The sequence below is a fragment of the Bos mutus genome, chromosome 1 (genome assembly GCF_027580195.1).
Source record: "Bos mutus isolate GX-2022 chromosome 1, NWIPB_WYAK_1.1, whole genome shotgun sequence".
Taxonomy (NCBI): domain Eukaryota; kingdom Metazoa; phylum Chordata; class Mammalia; order Artiodactyla; family Bovidae; genus Bos; species Bos mutus.
The window spans coordinates 137,516,941-137,531,799 of record NC_091617.1 but is presented as its reverse complement, the minus strand read 5'-3'; the positions used below and the strand labels follow the sequence as shown (position 1 = coordinate 137,531,799).

General features: G+C 42.1%; 1 protein-coding gene across 12 annotated transcripts in view; it reads left to right on the top strand.

Moving 5' to 3' along the window:
* Positions 1-14,859, top strand: part of NEK11 (NIMA related kinase 11) — a 278,743-nt gene that overhangs the window by 114,432 nt on the left and 149,452 nt on the right. For all 12 annotated transcript variants that reach the window (XM_070376305.1, XM_070376287.1, XM_070376269.1 and 9 more), the window contains 3 exons: positions 2,696-2,815; positions 5,783-5,876; positions 10,341-10,455. In XM_070376305.1, the coding sequence (XP_070232406.1) occupies positions 2,696-2,815; positions 5,783-5,876; positions 10,341-10,455 (329 nt within the window). The remainder of the gene's footprint in view (positions 1-2,695; positions 2,816-5,782; positions 5,877-10,340; positions 10,456-14,859) is intronic.

Here is a 14,859-nt window from a genome sequence, read left to right as displayed (position 1 = left end):
ATATTCCTGACTTCAGACTATACTGCAAAGCCACAGTCATCAGTATAGTATGGTACTGGCACAAAAACAGAAATGAAAAACAATGGAACAAGATAGAAATTGCAGAGATAAAGCCTCACACATATGGACATGTTATCCTTGACAAAGAAGGCAAGAATATACAATGGAGAAAAGACAGCCTCGTCAAAAAATGGTGTTGGGAAAACTGGATAGCTACACATAAATTAGAATACTTCCTAACATAATACACAAAAATAAACTCAAAATGGATTAAAGATTTAAATGTAAGCCCAGAAACTATAAAGCTCTTAGAAGAAAACATAGGCTCTTAAAAGAAGCATAGTTTTTTAGAAAATATAGGCTCTAAGAAGAAACATAGGCTCTTAGAAGAAACCATTGTGTCGAAACACTCTTTGACATAAATTGCAGCAAGATCTCTCACTCACCTCCTTGAGTAATGAAAATAAAAACAAAAATAAGCAAGTGGAACCCAATTAGACTTAAAAGATTTTGCATGGCAAAGGAAACAATAAACAAGATGAAAAGACAACCCTCAGAAGGGGAGAAAGTAATTGCAAATGAAACAGCTGACAAAGAATTAATTTCCAAAAAGTATAAGTAGTTCATACAGCTCAAAATCAGAAAAACAAACAGCACAATAAAAAAATGAGTAGAAGACCTAAACAGATTTTTTCCAAAGAAGACATAAAGATGGCCAATAAACACATGAAAAGATGCTCAACATCACTCATTATTAGAGAAATGCAAATCAAAATCACAATGAAGTATCACCTCACACCAACCAGAATGGCCATCGTCGAACAACAAATGCTGGGAAGTTTGTGGAGAAAAGGGAACCCTCTTACGCTGTTGGAAGGAATGTAAACTGCTACAGCCATTATGGAGAACAGTGTGAAGGTTCTTTAAAAAAAAACAAAAAACAGGACTAAATCTGCCATGTGATGCAGCAGCCCCACTACTGAGCATATACCCTGAGAAAACCACAATTCGAAAAGATACATGTACCACAATGTTCATTGCAGCACTATTTACAATAGCCAGGACATGGAAGCAAGTTAGATGTCTATTGACAGGCGAATGGATAAAGTTGTGGTACATATATATATTACTCAGCCATAAAAAGAAGGAATTTGAGTCCATTCTAGTGAGGTGGATGAACCTAGAACTTGTTATGTAGAGTGAAGTAAGTCAGAAAGAGAAAAACAAATATTGTATATTAGCACATATATATGGAATCTGGAAAAATTGTATTGATGAACCTATTTGCAGGGAAGGAGAGGAGACACAAACAGAGGGAATGGAGTTGTGGACACAGCAAGGGAAAGAGGGTGGGACAAATTGAGAAAGTCACACTGACATATATACAACACTATCATGTGTAAAATAAACAGCTAGTGGAAGCTGCCACTGTATAACATAGGATGCCCAGTCTATCACTCTGTGATTACTTAGAGAGGTGGGATGGGGGAAGGGAGGGAAGCTTATGAGGGAGGAGATATATATGTATAATCAGTCATATTATTATATATATAATTATATATATTATTATAATTAATAATATATAATATATAATTATATTAATAATTTGCATAATATATAATATATAAATATAATATAACATTGATTTGCATTGCAATTTTCTTCCCAACACAGCATTAAAAATAAATAAAAAATATTAAAAAATATCTACTGTGTGAAGCCTAGAAGACAGGGCATATTCAATAACATTTAGCTATTATGGTACTGGGGCTTCCCAGGTGGCTCAGTGGTAAAGAATCTGCCTGCCAATGCAGAAGCTGCAGGAAACACAGGTATGATCCCTGGGTTGGGAAGATCTCCTGGAGGAGGAAATGGCAACCCACTTCAGTATTTTTGCCTGGAAAATCCCATGGACAGAGGAGCCTGGCAGGCTACAGTCCATGGGGTTGCAAAGAGTTGAATGCAACTGAGCATGCACATTCTAATAGCACCATTTTGGGATTCTTTTATGTGTCAGGCACTTTATATACATTATCTCATGTAATACTCATGATAGCCTGTTGGTGGCTCAGATGGTAAAGTGTCTGCCTACAATGCAGGAGATCCAGGTTCGATCCCTGGGTTGGGAAGATCCTCTGGAGAAGACAATGGCAACCCACTCCAGTACTCTTGCCTGGAAAATCCCATGGATGGAGGAGCGTGGTGGGCTACAGTCTTTAGGGTAGCAAAGAGTCAGACACGACTGAGTGAACTTCACTTAATAGATGAGAAAACTGAGGTTCAGAAAGGTTCAGTAACTTGCTCAAGGATGCAGAGCTAATGAATGGGAGAGATGGGATTCCAACCCTGTCTGCCTAATTCTAAATTTGTGTCCTATCCATATTGTTATTTACTCCTTAATAGTCAAGATCCTAATTTATCTTACACTATGAAAATCAGTCATAGGCAGTGAAATGAGCAGAAATTTGCAAAGTACAAAATTTGCTTTTAAACAGAAATCTAATTTTAAAAATATTGCCAATTAACCACAGTACTGCTTGGCTAATTACCTACCCAGGGTTTATTAGTTTTTGCTTGGCAAGTCTTGAGATCTTTTTCCCTTCTCAGTAGTGTAATGATACTTCTGTAAAATACTTGTTTAATTTTTCTGAGCATGTTTGGGATGGGTTGCATATGGGAATCTTTATTCTTACAGGCAAAAAAAGATTCACCTGCAGACCCTGCGGGCACTGTCTGAGGTGCAGAAGATGACACCAAGAGAGAGGATGCGGGTGAGGAAGGTCCAGGCAGCTGATGAGGAGGCCAGGAAGCTGAAGTAAGTGACCTTCCCTTAGTGAAGGCTGCCTCTCGGGACTCTAAAAGAATGTGCTAAATAAAAGCAGAAACCACAAGAGAAATTAAAATGTACATTCTTATATATTTATTAATTTTTTCTTTCACTCATTCACTCAAAATATGGTGATTAGATGTCAGACAGTATTAATATCAAGCTTTCAGTCTTATGTGAAAAGAATGATGGACTATCAGGGAGGTTATTAGGAATGAAAATACAGAGACAACCTCCAGACAAAGCCTCCTTTTTGCTGATACCTTCTTTACATAGCCCTGTGAGGGGTGATAAGGCGGCCTCACTATTCTGTCCATACTCCCCAGGTGTTTGCTAAACCCCCTCTGCTTGGAGTACTGGCTGCTCTCTAGGGAGAAGAATGTATCTGCAGAAAATTGTTGTCTGTAGAGACAAGACTGAAGATTGATGCTGAAACTCCAATACTTTGACCACCTGATGTGAAGAACTTACTCCTTGGAAAAGACCCTGATGCTGGGAAAGATTGAAGGCAGGAGGAGAAGGGGATGACAGAGGATGAGATGGTTGGATGGCATCACCAACTCAATGGACATGAGTTTGAGGAGTCTCCAGGAGTTGGTGATGGACAGGGAAGCCTGGCATGCTGCAGTCCATGGGGTCGCAAAAAGTGGGACATGACTGAGCGGCTGAACTGAGAGAGAAGACTGGAAGCAGCTCTGTTCTGCGAAGTGAAGGCCTTCGCAGTCTGGGGGCAGTGCTGCTTGTATGAGATCACTAGTCTTCAGAGTTTACACATGAAAGGGTTCTTCCAAGGAACCCCAGACTCCCAATTTCTCAAAAACTGATTTTTCAGCTGGTAAGTAGCCCAATTGACCGATTTTTGTTCTTTCTTCCTCTGCCTTTTTTTTGAAGCTTAGAAGCCCCAACCAAGAACTAAAGAGACAAAAAGGCCTGAAAATAAAATCTGTCCATTTTATGACCTTGTTAATGTATCTGACCTCTTAATGAGGGGAAAAGAGGAGAGTGAAAAAGCTGACTTAAAACTCAACATTAAAGAAATAATATCATGGCATCTGGTCCAATCACTTCATGGCAAATAGATGGGAAAAAGTGGAAGCAGTGACAGATTTTATTTTCTTGGGTTTCAAAATCACTGCAGATGGTGACTGAAGCCATGAAATTCAAAGAAGTTTGTTCCTTGGAAGGAAAGCTAGAACAAACTTAGAATATTAAAAAGCAGAGACATCAGTTTGTTGCCAAAGGTCCATATAGTCAAAGCGATGGTTTTTCTAGTAATCACATACGGATGTGAGAGTTGGACCATAACGAAGGCTGAGCACTGAAGAACTGAGGCTCTTGCATTGTGGTGCTGGAGAGGACTCTTGAGAGTCCCTTTGACTGCAAGGAGACCAAACTAGTCAATCCTAAAGGAAATCAACCCTGAATATTCATTGGAAAGACTTATGCTGAAGCTGAAGCTCCAATACTTTGGCCACCTGATGCAAAGAGCTGACTCTGATGCTGGGAAAGACTGAAGGCAGAAAGAGAAGACGGCAGCAGAGGATGAGATGGTTAGATCACATCACTGACTCAGCAGACGTGAATTTGGGCAAACTCTGGGAGACAGTGAAGGACAAGGGAGCCTGGCATACTTCAGTTCGGAAAGAGTTGGACATGACTTCCCAACAGAACAACAGCAACAACATTGTATCTGAAAAATGATCCAAGGTGTCCTTGTACTTAAAGTGCCTATCATGATGAACCATGTAAGAACCTGAGAGACCACTTCCTCTTATCAAATGTTTTCTTTAATAAATATGGGAAAAGATTTCTGTCACAGTGCTTCATGGGCAGTAGTTTGCTGATGAAGCTTCTGGGTCTGTGGGGGCCAGAGGAGTAGCTACTATTAATAATTTGTTTGCTGATTCTATGGTGTAAATGTTCCAACAATGCCCTTTCAAGGTACCAATGTGATATTATTCAGTGTTAAGCTGGAAAATATGTAAAATCCAGTACACCACTAAGTGTGGATTTGGTTGAGAAAATATATTCATGAATATTGTTTGAACAGTTGCATCAACTCATAGCCCCAGATCTAACACCTCAGGAATGCGTTTATTTCCAGGGTGCCATGGTTCGTGTCATTGGTTGAGGGTGAAAGGAAAATTAAATGTCTGACAGTAACAGATTAAAAAAGCAATTTAATAATTTGCACATTACAAATTATTTCTCAGGTTAAAATTTCTTTAATATGCAAAAAAGCCATTGATCTTCCTCGTGACATTTAATATTTTTGTTATTAAAGGCAATAGTTTGTTAAATAAAGTTTGTTTTGATTTTTGTTTCTAGGATTCAAGAAAGGATGGGTGTTAGCTAGAAAATGACTTCATTTTCATGAGGGTTATAATGTACCCACACAATTTAAAGACAAGAAAATTTGACAACAGGATGTTCAGTGATTTTTTCAAGAAATCTAAGTATAGATTAGGGCACAAGTAATCACAAAAATTCAAATCTTTCCTCCAGTTTAACAACAGGTCTAGTAAATTCAATTCCTGTTGTAGAGGAAACTGGAAATGTCCAAGAAAAAGTCCTCTTCACAGTAGCTCTCATATTCTTTTCCATAAATTCTTTAAAATGTGGGTCTATTTTCCGTGTCTATGGCTGTCACCTAGTTATTGGTATGTGGTGGGCTCTCAATCGGGCATCTGAGACATACCCCTGTCAGCACAGGCCAGAGCACACAGGGATGGCACTGCCCTCCTACGCTGAGTCCTGGGGGAACAAGGAGCTGGCATCCTGCATGCTTTAAAGGAGAGCCCACTGAGGCTGCACCATACTCATCCATTGAGAGAGAGACTGCAGGCTGGTTGCCCAACACCCTGGTCTGCCTGTGGAAACAGGGATCACACTTTCTTATGAAACAGATGTCATCTTAGCAAATTTCAGGTCTTTGCCTATGTTCACTTTATGCAGAAAGCTTGTGGAAGAAAAATATGAAGAAAACAACAAACGAATGCGGGAACTGAGATCGCGGAACTTCCAGCGGCAGACTGTGGATGTGCTCCACGTGAGTGCGCTTCTGTTTTAAATTTTACAAAAGACCTTTTCTTGCCTCGGATTCTTCAGATTCGTAGGGCCAACTGGGTAGGAAAGGGGGACAAGGTAGGGGAAAAAAAACATCCAGACCAACTTTGCCCAATTCCAGGATGTACTGAGATTTGTTTTGAGTGCTAACTGTAGGCCAGAAATTAGAGACAACACTTTTTCAGAGCAGCTGCACCAAGTGCCTGCTGTTTAAAGGTGACTTCATCAGGATGGAATGAACAGCTGAGTTAAAGGTCTGACTTTGCAGAACAGATATGTGTCTATCTAATTTTGAATTTCAGCCATGCTTTACCTCTCTAGTCCATTGTTCTTTTTGTCTTATTTTTCATTCTTTCTCTCTTTATTTTCTGTCTCCTATCCATATCATCATACATTGTGTTAATAACTCCTTTGGCAAATTACCCTAGATATCCAGTAATAAATTAGGTTGTAGACTCACATGAAATGCACCCCAGATTCATGTCCTCTGCATCCCAGGCACCTGAATAGCAAATACCATTCCCTAATGGTTAAACATCAGAGAAGGCAATGGCAACCCCACTCCAGTACTCTTGCCTGGAAAATCCCATGGACGGAGGAGCCTGTTAGGCTGCAGTCCATGGGGTCGCTAAGAGTCGGGCATGAATGGGCGACTTCACTTTCACTTTTCACTTTCATGCATTGGAGAAGGAAATGGCAACCCACTCCAGTATTCTTGCCTGGAGAATCCCAGGGACAGAGGAGCCCAGTGGGCTGCCGTCTATGGGGTCGCACAGACTCAGACATGACTGAAGCGACTTAGCAGCAGCAGCAGCAGCAAATGGTTAAACATATCTTCATTGACCTTAATGTGGGCTTTGATACTTAATGTAATTTTTCTTCAGGGTTGTATTTGGATAATGAACATCAACACCAACCTTGCAGCTCTTTTGGTAAAAGCAACTTGGGAAGGAGTCATTTTTTGGGAGAAGTTTACTGTTTCAAATTCTGGTTATTTGTTCATTGGCGATTCCTGCATCTGAGGGAAAGTCTTTCCTTTAGCAGGATGGGCCAGACCCCCTGAAATTGTGGGGGTGATCCCTAGGCCTGAAGACACTTTTTCTACTACTGTAGCTCAGTCAGCAGAGGGCTCTGGATCTGGGGTGTGCAGGAGTCCCTACTGGAGCTCACTTGCAGACAAAGCAGAGCCTGGGAACATTGTTTTCTGCTGCTCTCTGACTGAGGAGTCACCTTTCTCAATGACTTAGTGGTTGTGAGTACTCTCAAGTTCTGAAAACCCAAAGCTAGAGCAGATGGGGGTCCAGCCTTCTCTGACCTTAGGAGTCTCTATCAGTTGACCCCTCAGCAGACAACATGGGGAGTGCTGGTGCTGCTCTATCCCAAGCCCCTTTCTCAGGGAAGATGGCTTCAGAGATGTGGGGGTTGGGAGGGTTTTTTTTCCTGGAATGCTCAGAGTCCCCTGCTTCTAAGGGATTTTACCCCCAGAGACTGGATATTGAGAAGTACAGATGTGGTAATATTTTGTATTATAAAGCCTAAATAACTTTATTCTAACCATAATGAAGTTAGCATATGGTAAATAAAAACATAGTTTCAAGTATAATCTTATATTTTAGTGTCTGATAACTTCTTCTTTTCTTCATGGGCCTTCAAAAATCACCATTTTTGTGTTGTTTTTAATTTCTGATATGATTATTATCAGTGTGAAGCAACTGCACTGTATGAGGTCCTGTTCATCCTATAAAAATCAGGGCCCTTGGGGAATCATAAAGTCACTTAAGATTTTATTAACTCTATATTATCCTACAGAACATGGGATTCCAGATCTTGGCTCAGTTCAGATGAGGAACGTGAGGATTTCACAGATTTTATGGAGTCCCAACTCATAACCTCCACAGTGTCTGCCTAGTTTCTCCCAATTCCATCCCCATCCATCAGCAAGGAGCAGAGGCAGGAGGGAGGTGGCTGCGGCTGTCTTGGTCAGAGACGGTGGTGGTTCATTCTTTGGTTGTTAGGATTCAGTTCAGTCTTTGGTCCTGAGCTTTGCAGAAGCAGCTTTCCTCAGCTGCATATTGATGAGGACAGGAAGTGCTGATTGTGCTCAGCGCATGGTGTCGCTCAGCACCCCAGGTCTCTCACCTTCCTTTGGGCCAATCAGCTGCTTCTCTCTGGCCCGTTGGTACCATCCCACTCTCCCTCTTTCAAATGTCACTTCCTCTTCAGGAAAACCATCTTTGACCGCTCAGCTCCACAGTCAGCTGGCGCTATTTCAAATTCTTATGGCTTCTAGCAGCACTTCTCAAACTTCAAAACGCACCTGAATCACTGGTTGGTCTTGTTGAAATGCAGATTCTGACTTGCCTGGTCTGAAGTGGGGCCTGAGATACTGCATTTCTAACAAACCCCCTGGTGATTCTGCTGGGCCAGGATCACACTGATTAGTAATGAACAGAAATTGGGTTCTTGAAAGCAGCTTCAGATGGAGGAGGATCTGGGAAAGCCATGATGAGCAGACCTTCTTATTATCTCTTTAGAAAAAATAGAACATTTAATGGGAATGGAAGAAAAGGAGAGGCAGCCTGAGCGAAGGTTCTTGTTCCCCCTGGAGGAGGATGGAGAGAGGAGGCCAGGCAGAGTGGAGACCAGTCTGATCACATCACAGTCTCCAGCATTTCAGTCAGGTTCTTTACTGACTGAACCAGTAGGGAAGCCCAGGAGTGAGGCAGGTGTAACATATTCAGAGAACCAAGGACAGAGAGCTGAACACTTTGCAGATGGTCCAAAGGGTCTAGACATCTTGTGGAGAAGCATCAGCGAGCTGAAAAGGGTGAGGTATAGTGTGAGAAATAAATTGGATCATTCAGGTGCGAGAAGCTAAAGAAAAACTTAATTTAAAAGGAGAGAAGGAATAAGAGGCACACACTCCTGTCTTTCCCCAAAGGCGCACTTGTGGTTGAATTTTTTCCTCCTCTCACTGGGCTCTGTTCTCCAGTCCTCTTGCTTCTGTCTGGCGAGCTGAAGCAAACCTCATTATATTTCAAAAGCAGTAGCTGGAGATAGAATCAGAGTTCAGAGAGAGGCTGGTTGTGTCACCCCTTAAACATTATAAAAATTCTTTGAGGCGTTTAGGAGAGTGGCTTGCTTTGTTTTTCAGATCCTGACTGACGGGGCCTTTTTCTCTGGCAGGCATTTTCTGCTGTGCTGGATTTGGGCTTTGAAATCTTGAAGTGTAGTTGGCTGTGGAATCGTGTCAGCACCATTTCTTAAAGGATGGTAGCTTAAAACAACTAGATGCCACGATGCACACACTAAGCCCAGTCTTTCTTTTATCCTGGGGTATATGCAGGTATGAAGGTTTTTGTGAAGAGTGTGGCAGGTCAGGCCTGCAAATGTGAAATAGTCTTGGGGATCAAAGAGCAGGTCATGTCCTGCTCCTTCTAAGACCATTATAACAGTTCTCTTCAAAGAGAACCTCAGAAAATCGAAGTCAATTGAGAATTCAAATACTTGTTTTCAAAAAGTTTCTGAAATAGGCACAAAGGCACATTTTACACAGTCTCTGTTTTTTTGCATTATTGGTGATCCTTTGAAATTTGGAGCCCCAGTTTCACCTCCTGCAGCAATTATTATACAGTATAAAAAATGGACTATTTTTCTTAAAAATATTTATGACTGTATTTCCACAGATGCCATATCACAGTGTAGCACAGCTGTGTTTTACTTATTTATTTAGGATAGTTTGAACTTTCCCCTTTTGATAAGAAGGTACTCTTGGACTAGTTCTCCATGAAAACCATTTATCCTGGAAAAGAGGTCAATTCGTCATTAGGTCTGGGTGGCAAACACACACACACACATATATAGACCCAGTGATTAGCTGAAATGCCTGTTGATATATTTGAGAAGTTTAACTTAACATTTTTTTTTAAGTATAAACTCTTATGTCACCTCTTAGATCTCTTTCTTTTAGGGAATTGAAATTCATAAAATCACAGAAAAAGCTGGAAGAGAGCTTGAACATTACGGAAGCCAGCACCTGTAGTCTTGAGATGAGGAAGCTGAGCAGGGCTGGACTAGGCTGCGGGGAGCGTGAGGCCTGGGTGCACAATGGAAGGAGATCCCCATTCTCAGCAGCCGATGCTGCAAGTCAGTACCTCCTCCCGTGTGTGCCCTGGGCATCCCTTCTGCCTCACCCTCACCATGACCCTGACACTCAGGCCAAGGGAGGTTACATGCTTTGCCCAGGGTCACCTGCCAAGTTAATTCAAAGCTGTTTCTCTCATTCCAAGCTGCCTTCCTAAGATTTGAAAATGTTACCATGTTTAAGGGAGAGGATTAGGTAGGCTTTTGTTTCCAAATCATTTTCTAAACAAGAATATTGTTTCATTTGTGGTAATGCTGTTTCCTCTGATCAGCTTCTCATGAATTGTTCATTACTTTTTGCAAGGAATGTGATGACCCAGCTTCAGACAACCTGCCTGAGTCTCAGCCCATTCCTTCCCTGGATCTCTGCACACTTGGGTCAAATGTGGAGGACACCATAGCTGACCTTGGAGATCATGGTATGAATTTGCATCAGTGTTCAGAAGGCTGCTCTTGGATGACAGGTGGGCTGGTGTGGCTGACTGTCCAGTGGGCCTGGCGGCCTCTGGGGAAAGCTTTGGGTGTATGCAGCCACCTTCTATCAGTTTGCCAGAGCTGAGCTGAGGTGATAGAGAGCAGGAAGCTGAGGCTTTGTCTATCCTCTCTGTCTTCTTGACATGGTGAGGATGAGCTAGAAATTCACACTGGACAAGGGACCTCCCCTTCTGTATGAGTTAAACAGCATCACCACTAACCTGTGTAGCACTATGAATGCTCTGAAATACAGTTTGCCTCTGTAACTGGTTTTCCTGGCCCTCAGGAGCCAGAAAAGAAAAGTGCTCAGAGCTGTCAGCCAAACTGGGTTATCATAGCCTAATGGTAAAAAAAACACATGAGTTTTAGAGTAAAAAGGCTGGCCCAGTGGGGGAAGCCCTGGCAACAGTTTCCTTAACCATGAAGCAATCCATTAATAAAGTGAATGAGCTGAGGCTGTCATGTGCTCTCAGCACATGGTGAAAGCCAAAGAGAGGAAGCAGTTCATGACCCCGAGAGGGAGGGCTCGAAATATGTGGCCTTTCAGTCCTGTACCCTTCTCCCCAGGGCTACGGACAAGTGCCAGAGCCATTGTGTGTGCGTGCATAGTCACTTCAGTCATGTCCAACTCTTGGCAACCCCATGGACTGTGTAGCCCACCAGGCTCCTCTGTCCATGGAATTCTCCAGGAAAGAATACTGGAGTGGGTTGTCTTGCTCTCCTCCAGGGGATCTTCCTGACCCAGGGACTGAACCCACGTCTCTTATGTGTCCTGCATTGGCAGTCAAGTTTTACCGCTGGTGCCACCTGGGAAGCCCAGGAACATTGTAGGTGCTCAGTTAACATCCCTCAAGTGAATGAATGATACGTTGTTTGGACCTCTGAGAGGCAGGTGCCAAGATGGGGCTGCTGCTGCTGCTGCTGCTGCTGCTAAGTTGCTTTAGTCGTGTCCGACTCTGTGCAACCCCAGAGACAGCAGCCCACCAGGCTCCCCCATCCCTGGGATTCTCCAGGCAAGAACAGTGGAGTGGGTTACCATTTCCTTCTCCAATGCATGAAAGTGAAAAGTGAAAGTGAAGTCACTCAGTCGTGTCCAACTCCTAGTGACCCCATGGACTGCAGCCTACCAGGCTCCTCCGTCCGTGGGATTTTCCAGGCAAGAGTACTGGAGTGGGTTTCCATTTCCTTCTCCCCGAGGTGGGGCTAAAAGTACAAAATGTTATCAGGAGAGTTGGGGAAGGAGCCCAGAAAGGTTGAGAGAATGTCAGACATGATTCAAGTTTCAGTCCAAGTGCAGAAAGGTTCCTGGGCGAGCACCAGTCTGCAAGGTGCTTCAGGAGACTTCTATCATAGGCCTTAGTGTGCCTGCTGCGGAGGTCCTAGGATGGGGGTTGGGGCATGGGAGCCTCACACATCTTGTGGTCAAAGGTCTCCAGGTACATCCTTGTGGCTGAAACTCTCTTTGGCAGGAGCTGAATTCTTTTTCAAAAAAAAAAAAAAAAAAATGGAGGTAGTAGCACTTGGATTGGCTGGTCATTTCAGCCCAAACATGCATCTGATGTCTTCCTGTTGGAGCTGTTAGAGCTGGTCCTGCCTCCTTCAGCTGTGAGGAGACCAGGACCTGAAAGTCTTCAGGTACTATCTGCCAACTTTCGAAAGGATGTTTTGGAAGCCACCTGGTAATGGGAGTTGTTGGCAGACAAATATGTGTATCAGATGGATTTGCAGCTAGGTTCTTTGCAGGTGTTTCTTTAGTACATTATTTGTTATTTTCTAAAGATAAAATTTGGAAGCATAGAACTATCCCCTGGGCCTTTCTTTTCAAGACTATAAAACTAAGGACCAGACAGCCACCAAGTAGCACCAATTCTGACAGCCTGTGTGTTGCTGAAGGGCCATCACCGTCTAGAAAGAGGAAGCCCCAGGACGGGGTGTTGAGCAGGTGGTCTAGGAGTGAGAGGCCTGGGCCCAGCCTCCGGAATTCAGATAGGAAAGGTACCTATTATTCATTTCACAAACGAAAAACCAAAGACAGTAATTAATGTGCTCAAGGACTCCAGAGTTCCTGCTTCCAGTGCGCGTTACTTCTAAGCTAGCTCAGACCACAATGCTGCCAGGACTTTTTGGGCTGGCGGCCTCTGTGCCTCACGCTTTGTCCTCTGTCAGGAGGTTCTGCTATGGCAGACCGTGTGTTGAGTTACCAACCAAACTGAAAATAGGCCAATTCACTTCTTTGCCCACCTTGTCCATGCCGTAAGGAAACACTATTTAAGTCCTCATTATAAGCTGTGAGAGCCAAAAACACAGAGTAGTTTTAGTTTGGCCAAATGCCTTGGAAAATACTTATAAAATTTCCCTTATTTTTTCTTCTCTGTAAATTTGTATTTTCTAATTTCTGTTCTTTCTTAAATATTAAATTGAAAAGGGAGACTATGAAGGACTATGAACATGTAGCCCTTGGCTTGATGACTGGTTAGTAACTGCAGGATGATTAGTGACCTCATAGCTTAATTGTAAAATTTTGAGACAGGAGATTTTAATTTTTTCATGAACTCTGAAGTGGTTCATTATTTTCCCATTCTCTGCCTTTTAGAAGATTTGACTACAAACTTTAAGCACCCAGAGGACGTTTTTATTTATTTTTTATCTGGTTTTTATATGTAAAATAAAATCACACAATCATTTTTTAAGTTCCTTTACCAAATGTTTAATCAGTCTTTGATGTTGAATTAGGCAATTCCTTCTGGAATTGAGGAGTTTGTTGCAGAGAAACAGGACAGGGTGATGCATTATTTACCTCTGATATGTGTTTAGTTGACTACGGTAGATTTAATTTAGCAGAAGTCATGAGTAACCATTATAATCAAATGAAAAAGCATGACTGGAACATTGAAGAAATGATCCTCATTTAACTCCTTGTATGTAATACTGATGAATTCTTGCACTTTAATTCTTGCCAGAAACTTTATTACACTCTAGCCTTATTTTTAGCAACCAACAGCTGAGTTTCAGAGTAGCATTTCTTGCAAAGCTGGAATATCCTGGAACTCAGGGGCCCCAGCCCCACCCAGAGCATGGCTCTTATGATGCAGAGGCTGCACAGTTGTCCACTTTGGCTGCCTACCTAGAGCCTGACCAGCTGCCACTTAATTTCCTTAATTTCAAGCCACTCCTTGAGCCAGTTCTGAGCTCCTTCCCTGTGCTCAGAGAAAGCTTGGACCTCAAGAGTTTCATACTTTGCTTGCCCATAGGAAGCCCATATGCCCTTTTTTAGTTGCAGGTTGACCTATGATTTATGGCAGAATTTCTTCCTTTAAATGTCTAAGTGGAAATAAGGTGATTGACAATGACATTTTAAAATTGTTTTAATTTTTTAAAAGAAAATGTTTACTTATTGCAACTGTACTTCTAGATGGTTACCAAGAGAAATGCAAGCACGTCTACAAGGATGAACTCAGATGTTCTTAGCAGTTGTATTTATAGTACCAGAAAGTAGAAGCCAGTGTCAATCAACAGGTGAATAGAGAAACTGACTTGTAGTTTATCCAGACAATGTAATACTCGTCAATGAAAAGAAGCAAACTATCCATATACACTAGTTTGGGTGCATATCTAACACTGAGCTGAATGAAAGAAGATAAAGACAAAAGGATTCCTACTGAATAATTCCATATCTGTGAAGTCCAGAACTAGCAGTGACAGAAATGAGGCCACTGGTTGCCTGGGGATCACGATGTTAGAAATTGACTCCAAAAGTACCCAAGGAACCTCTTGTGATGATGGTGACCCAGATGTATATATTTGTCAAAACTTATTAAACTCTGTTTTTTTTAAGTTTTAATTTTGTATTGGAATATAGCCCATTAACAATGTTGTGGTAGTTTCAGTTGGACAGAAAAGGGATTCAACCAAACATATATACATATCCATTCTCTATGAAACTCCCCGTGCATCCACCCTGCCACTGAACTCTATAATTTAAATGAGTGCATTTTATTGTCCATAAATTATACCTCAATAAAACTGATAACATTTTTTGGAAATGATAAAATATCCAGAAAAGAATACATGAGTAATGCCTGTTAGCTTGTGTTTTAGCTAATGAATGGCTGAGAGAGACTGGCATGAAATCATGGGGCTAGAAGGCATCCAAGAGGATCTCTGGATGTTATCTGGGACACAGGGCCCTTAGTCCAAAAAAACCATTGTGAGGTTTTCTTCTCATGTCAACCAAGCAACATTGTCTTCCACGAGGAATGTTAATAGAGTTTGTAGTCTTCTGTCAAGAGGCGAGAAGATGAGGGCTGGAATCCTTTGGCTCCTCTCTCAGTCTTTTTTATTTCGGGGCT